This window comes from Anastrepha obliqua, chromosome 3, assembly GCF_027943255.1.
Source record: "Anastrepha obliqua isolate idAnaObli1 chromosome 3, idAnaObli1_1.0, whole genome shotgun sequence".
Taxonomy (NCBI): Eukaryota; Metazoa; Arthropoda; class Insecta; order Diptera; family Tephritidae; genus Anastrepha; species Anastrepha obliqua.
The window spans coordinates 106,167,719-106,174,762 of record NC_072894.1 but is presented as its reverse complement, the minus strand read 5'-3'; the positions used below and the strand labels follow the sequence as shown (position 1 = coordinate 106,174,762).

The following is a 7,044-nucleotide window of genomic DNA, read 5'->3' as shown; positions in this document are numbered from 1 at the left end:
CACAATATTTATAGCTGAGGGAAGGGCGAAGATATGAGTGAATAAAATTTGAATAAATTGAAAATATAAATAAAATAAAAATGTATTATCATCTCTCACTTTTTTGTATTCTCTGTTGCATTTTTTGCGTCTCCTTCTCGCCAGCTACTTCACTCAGCGTATTTTTAACACATTAACTTATAATTTATGGCCCATTGAGTTGATATAAATGGTTGGCAATAAAAACGGTTGCTAACCATAACTTGCGCCAGTGATGAATGGCTGTATTTATTGAGCTCGCTGCGTTCGGTGAAACTTAATCTTGTTATTACGATTCGGCTAATCATTTCGTATTTTAATTAATATATTATTTTCGGCGATAAACCTGGTTTGTATCACTCAAAGATTTGAATTTTTATAATTGTTTTATTCTACATAAGCAGCCATCCAGCTTATGAGGATAAATCTAGTCGGCCGTAAAATTGACCCGCCCTCAAAAATTTCAGTGTAGTCGCTATACGAGGCTCAAGGATCGAGGATGGGCACTCTGTCTATAGTCATTTGCCTTCTACGTATGTCAGAATACCATAGATCAGTAAGGTAGGAGTATTCTACTCCTCCTCATTTAGAAAGCTAGACTGTCAGAGGCCACAATGATCGTTCGGCAGTGAGTGGCAGTCCCGGGGGAACTATAACAGGAACGTGTAGCGAGCCTCAGAGAACGACAGCAGAGAGATGGGAAAATATTAATTGAGAAATATAATATGTAACGCCAAGAGTGATAGAATACAAGATTATGCCCATCAGAGAGGTGTGACGTCACACTAGTGCATTTGCGAGCGAGAAACGTGAAAATGTGAGCAAGAATGCAAGAAGAAGGGGAAATTAAACAAACAACACTCGAATAAATTTCACAAGTGTGACGTCACACATACAGCAATTCTGTCAAATCCACTTAAAGCGAAATAGCGGTGCGCAATCATCTTCGTATTTTGTCCAACGCCCTGACAAGTCTCAGATTTACAAGTAGATCTCACCACGTACAGAATATAGATGTTATATTTTACAGTTTCTAGATTAGAGATTATTATCGAAGAAGAAGAGACTATAAAACACTTTCTATGCGGGTGCATGGCTCTGGATAGAAGAAGGTTCAATATTTTAGGAAAAAGTTCCCTGAATAACTTGGCAGAAGTAGCCAATATAAAAATAGCAAGTCTTGTTAGATATGCTAAAGCCACAGGTTGGTTCGATGAGGACAATGTAGAGTGAGGAGAGGTGACAGGCCTGGTGGTATCACAACGGGCCTACAGCAGTCCTAGGTGTGTCAACCGACAACCACTACACCTACCTACCTTAGAGATTACAGATTACAAATTACAAGTTAAAAATTATACATTACAAACTTCCGAAAACGGCTACTAGACCCAGCAAACTTGCTGTTCCGGCATGTTGGGTCCAGAGAAAGAGGGTTGTTATGGAGTGGGTGTCGCGCGGGATACTTTCACATGCCGGACATATATTGAGTATGTCGGAGTTGATTCTGGATAAGTAGGGCTGGACCTGCTACCATATCCAGACCGAAATGAACCAAGGTTACGCGGGTCTCAAGAGCAAGCTGAAGTGCTTCGTCCGCTATGGGTGGTGGTTGGACTCCAAAAACGGTATTCGGGGACTTTTAATGCCTGTCTATATATAGTAGGCTATATCCAGTAGTGGCAGTTGTATTTGGGCCTGGATCTGGTCATTGTAGTCGATGAAATGTCTTTTGACTCGCCTAGGAGGTGGCTCATGATCTAGCAAATGTCTGCTGGGGTGATTTCTACGGTACCACCCAAACAAAAATTGCTTGCTAAGCATTTTACTGTGCTCCTTGATCGGGAAAACGGAAACCTTGCTGTGGAGATGTTGCAAGGGAGACATTAACTGCTGTTTGACTTTTTTTGTCCTGCTGGTAAAGTGGATCGCTGTGGATTCAGTGAGAGCGGAGATGGAGATTTTTCGCTGTGAAAAAGCGCGAAAGGCTAGTGAGGTAAACGTGCAGTTTGGCATACAAGTCGTCGATGCGATTGCCGAATGGCACTATCGAACAATCGCCAGTAAGCGAGACTAGTGAGACTCCCTATGGTGATTGGGCGCTTCGTGATATAGAAGTTGATAAGCAAGGGTGCAAGGATACAACACTGCGGCCCACCTTGTTTAGATGGCAGGTGAATGCCGATCACACAGATATTTCACTTACTCTCCAATGGCAACTGACTTAAGGCTTCCGTCCCAGTAAATTAGCCCCGTCTAGTGTACTGAGTCTCACCCCTGAGACTGTATAGCAGAGATTGATCGTATTGTTTGATTGAGCTGTCTTCTCACTATATTCCGGAAAATTAAGTCTACATATGCAATCGCGAGGGACATTGGAAATTCGACTATAGACCCAACAAAAAAGTAATGCAGCACTCACTGCTAGGGCACACATCTTGATTGGAGTAAAATTTGTGTCCAAGATTTTGACCAAGCTTTACAAAGGGCGTCGGTCCAGACGACAGCACTCAACCCATGCAGACTTCGAGTCGCAAGATACAGCTTATTTATTAGCGAAATATGGGGTGCAACTTATGCCAATATTTCTTTAGCTTTCCCTCATATCTTCAGCTCCCGTATTAGACTTACGAAATGCATAGCTGACTTGACGTGTGCCTGCAAACCAGCCGTGGCTCATGTCTGATCTCGATAAATATATCGCAAAAATAAGGCAGTAACTCTGACACTCCTTTATTACTTGTACTGTACTTCCAATTTATAAGTTTTTTTTTATTCAGTGAATATGAAATTATTATACAAAAATGGAAGTTTATAAGTTATTTTTGAACAGCTGATGAAATTTTTCGTTGTTCAGAATGTTTTAGCTTCCATGAAATGTCTTGCGAAAATATTCATAATCAAGCATCTTTTGAGAAATTTTTTAAACATTATTGACTCTCACTCTCACTTTGACTCTCCTCTCCGCCTCAGCGAAAGAGGTGGTGCAGGCACAAGCACTAAAGATGAATGAGAGTGCAGTACCTCCGTTAGATGGGCCATTTCGTCTAGTCATAACGATGTCTCGCAGTGGCTGCTGTTGTCAAAAAGACGAGAAAGTCTCCTTATTGCCGACAGGCTAAGTAAAAGCAGTCAATACATATGTCTAAATAAATTTGTACTTATACACAGCCGTGTCACAAAAATTTATTTTCACGCAAATACTTTTTATCATTACACTTGAGGCAAAATTTCCGTGTTGCTAACAGCAAATAATACCCAAAGGCTAATCAATTTACATATATGCAAATAATTTTTAAAATAACCAACAACAATAAACCATCGTCACAATGACCAGATAACAAGAAAATTATACAGATTCGAAATTTTTGCAAATACCTGTATTGAGTGAAATGGAAAATAAAAATAATAAAAAGGTATGCGATGTATTAAAGCGATCAGTGCAAACTTCGTGTAAACTTCGAAAAAATTATATGGGAAAGTAATTAGTGAAGATGCAAATTTGTAATAAAAAAGCACAAAAAAGAAAATTCTCTTGATATTTCAGACAAAGGAAATGCAACGGTAACAAAGTGCAAGTGCACAGGTGCCGATGAGCCGAAAAATTCGGTATTCGGAGGTATAAAAAGCACTCGACGTGGATTGTCTTGAGCACAGAACGGCTTTGAACGTTCATTGGAAAGCATTTGAACGATTTTTTTATTTTTAAAACTTAAAGAAAATTGCATAATATGAGGGGTTACTTACTATACGGTGGGTAGCAAAAATAATTTTATAAAAACAGTTAACTCTCACGTAAACGTGGCGAAAAGTTAGCATTTTTTATTAAAATTTCAGAATTTATAAAATCTGAAACTCGATTTCTTAGTTTAATTTTTGTTTGTTTATTTTCTCTCTCCAATTTTAGCACTCATTGCCAGCGCTTACGCGGTTGCTGTAACGGCACAGCATTACCAGCAGCAGCAACAAAGTGCTCACGGTCAACAGCATAATCAGCATGCACAAGCAATTCAGCAACATGTTGAACAACTTGTTTCACATGGCCAGCAACATGTTTCGCATCTTCAGCATGGACAGCAGGTTGTTTCAAATCCTCTACAAGTTCATGAACATGTTTCGCATGGACAACCACATGTTCAGCAACACGTGTCACACCACCACCAACAACAACAACAGCAACAACACCACCAATCACACCAACACGGATCACATGTACCACATGCACCCAAAATCACCATCACTAGTGTAGTGCAACATGTACCCATACCACATGAGGGCTATCAGGTCCCCAGTCGTATACAGAATATCGTCGACCGGGTCCACCAGCACATCCCACAGGTACTGAGTAATCATTTGCACCATCAAAAACAGGTAAAATCAGCAATTGTTGGTGATAATGTGGTGACTCCACCAATAGTGCCCGCGCATGTGCAAAATATTGTAGAACAGGTACACGCACACATTCCACAAGTAGTAAATCACCATTTACATCAGCAGAAGCAGCAGCAACAACAAGTGGTTAATCAAAAGCCGCAGGGTGTAGCCGCCGCTGAGAAGCAGCTACAATCGCAAGTGCCTGGTCAACATGTTCCACAAGTTCCAAATGGTCAACAACAAGTCCCTCAGGGAGTACAGGGTGTTGTTGCTGATCATAGTAAGAAACCGGATGTACAGCAAGTGGTCGCAGAAATACATCAACACATTCCACAAATAATTCAATACTTAAATCAGCAAGCTCAACAACTACAGCAGATTGTTGACAAATTTCAACAGCAACAAAAACAGCCACAAGGTGCTGCGGTTGGGCAGCAAGTGCAGCCGGTGGTACCCGCTAAGGTGCAACAGGTCGTCAATCACGTGCATCAACACATTCCACAAGTGATCAATCACACACAACAACATAAGCGCCATGTACAAAATCATCAACAACTGGAAGTTCCTCATGAGGTTGAAGGTGTTGTGATACCCCCACATGTTCGAAAAATTGTCGAGCACGTGCATCAACACATTCCACAAGTGATCCGCCATGCACAACAACGCCATGGCGTTGCTCAGCAGTCACAGAATGTTGTAGTTGGGAACCAAGTCAAGCCCGACATACCCGATAAAGTGCAACAAGTCGTCAACCAGGTGCATCAGCATATTCCACAGGTGATCAGCCAAGTACAGCAACACAAACGCCAAGTACAAAATCAACAACAACCACAAAAACTGGAAATTCCCCATCAAGTTCAAGGTGTTGTGATACCCCCAGAAGTTCGAAAAATTGTCGATCACGTGCATCAACACATTCCACAAGTGATCTCTCATGTACAACAACAACAACAGGCTTTGGCGAAACAACCCGAGGCACCCGCTAAGGTGCAACAAGTCGTCAACCAGGTGCATCAACACATTCCACAAGTGATCAGCCAAGTACAACAACATAAACGCCAAGTACACAATCAACAAAAACCACAACAATTAGAACTTCCTCATGAGGTTGAAGGTGTTGTGATACCCCCACAAGTACGAAAAATTGTCGAGCACGTGCATCAACACATTCCACAAGTGATCTCTCATGTACAGCAGCAACAGGGTGTTGTTCAGAAGCCACAGAGTGGCGTTGCTGCAAGCCAAGTGCGTCCTGAGATACCCGCTAAAGTACAAAATGTGGTCAATCAAGTTCATCAACACATTCCACAGGTAATCAATAATGCACAACAACGACAGCAGCGCCACCACCACAAAAATCCACAGCCATCACAGGGAGGCCAATAAGGTGTTAAGGTCTAGGAGATCGAATTTTCCCAATAACTACGTGTGCTCATACGTAAGTATGTATGTTTATGTACATACAATTTTGTAAATGATTTTTAGACACGTTTTCATTGGCTTCATTTAAGCAATAAAGTTTTTACTTCAAAAATATAAAATTGGCTTGTTTTCTTCTTGGCGTGCTTACATAGAATCTCAACAAAAAGGATAGAAAAACTGAGATATATATCTCCTGCTATCTCTGTTGACGTATCTGTATGGCGTTGAAGGGCTAAATAAAATGTCTCAATTATTAACTCTGTATCTGTCTCATTCCTCACATAAAGTATTAATAAAAATGTTTACTGTGTCCCAGTTGTGCCTTTTTCCACATTCATGTTTCCATATTAAGTCTAGGTTAGGTTAGGTTAGCAACCTGTTATCTAAACCAAGACACTTGGTGGTCCTAAGGCCAATTGTCACACCTGCATTTCATTTCCATCCCCTTACTAAGTTATTTAAACCACTCAGATCTTTTTAAGAAGGTAACTAGTCCCTTCAGTCCCAGGTCTTGAAAGAAATAATCACCAAGATATTTGGCACGGCTTCTTTGAAGGGCAAGACATTCACAGAGAAGGTGTACCGAAATCATTGTGAGGTAGACCCATTCCACTGGATAAGGAGCCAATAGCGCAGTGACTCGTTATAACATCTGTGAGGACGCTGTCATTTGATCTGTTGAATTCAAGCAGGCATTTTGTAGTTTTAAGATCCAGTTTGCTGATCCTAAGGTTTGCTGGAGATAAGTCCTTCAGTCTTATTCTTTTTGCTGTTGGTCTGTAGCGTAGATCTCAGCATGGAAGACGTTACACCGATTTGGGAGTCTAAAAGAGCATTTCAAGGATAATTGTTTCGAGGACATATTAACTCTATGGTAGTAAACCTTTGCTGAAGCTGAAGCACAGGGTAACTTAGTTTGCACGCTCTGTAAACACCTTTAGCCTAATATTTTGAATAATTTCTGTTCTGACTCTGGCTGAAAGTGAGAAATTGAGCAATGGTGTGCAAGATCTCCAGGAAGTGCTTATCCAAAAGTATTTCACAGTCTTTTTCTTGTACAACTCCCAGAGACAGGCGTCTAGTTAGTGTTAGCTGTATGAACTCCAAGGAATCTGGAAGTTTTGAATATGTCTTCATATCGTCAAAAAGAAAAAAGTCACTGCAAGACGACCTCACGAAGACTTACATCTAACTTTCAAAAAAAAGGTCGTGGTAAAGGTAAGAGTGGAGCTA

General features: G+C 40.8%; 1 protein-coding gene across 1 annotated transcript; it reads left to right on the top strand.

The window, feature by feature from the left end:
• Positions 1–1,969: 1,969 nt before the first annotated feature.
• On the top strand, positions 1,970–5,864 carry LOC129242142 (putative mediator of RNA polymerase II transcription subunit 26). The gene is made up of 3 exons (XM_054878703.1): positions 1,970–2,078; positions 3,923–4,560; positions 4,642–5,864. Exons 1-3 carry the CDS (start codon positions 1,970–1,972, stop codon positions 5,773–5,775), a joined length of 1,881 nt encoding a protein of 626 aa, XP_054734678.1. The 3' UTR covers positions 5,776–5,864.
• Positions 5,865–7,044: the final 1,180 nt, after the last annotated feature.

Coding starts and splice junctions, on each gene's coding strand:
- LOC129242142 (XM_054878703.1), top strand. CDS start 1,970: ATGGAGATTTTTCGCTGTGAAAAAGCGCGAAAGGCTAGTGAGGTAAAC. Junction 2,079..3,922: donor GCACTATCGAACAATCGCCA/GTAAGCGAGACT, acceptor CTCCAATTTTAG/CACTCATTGCCAGCGCTTAC. Junction 4,561..4,641: donor AAAAGCCGCAGGGTGTAGCC/GCCGCTGAGAAG, acceptor CAAGTCCCTCAG/GGAGTACAGGGTGTTGTTGC.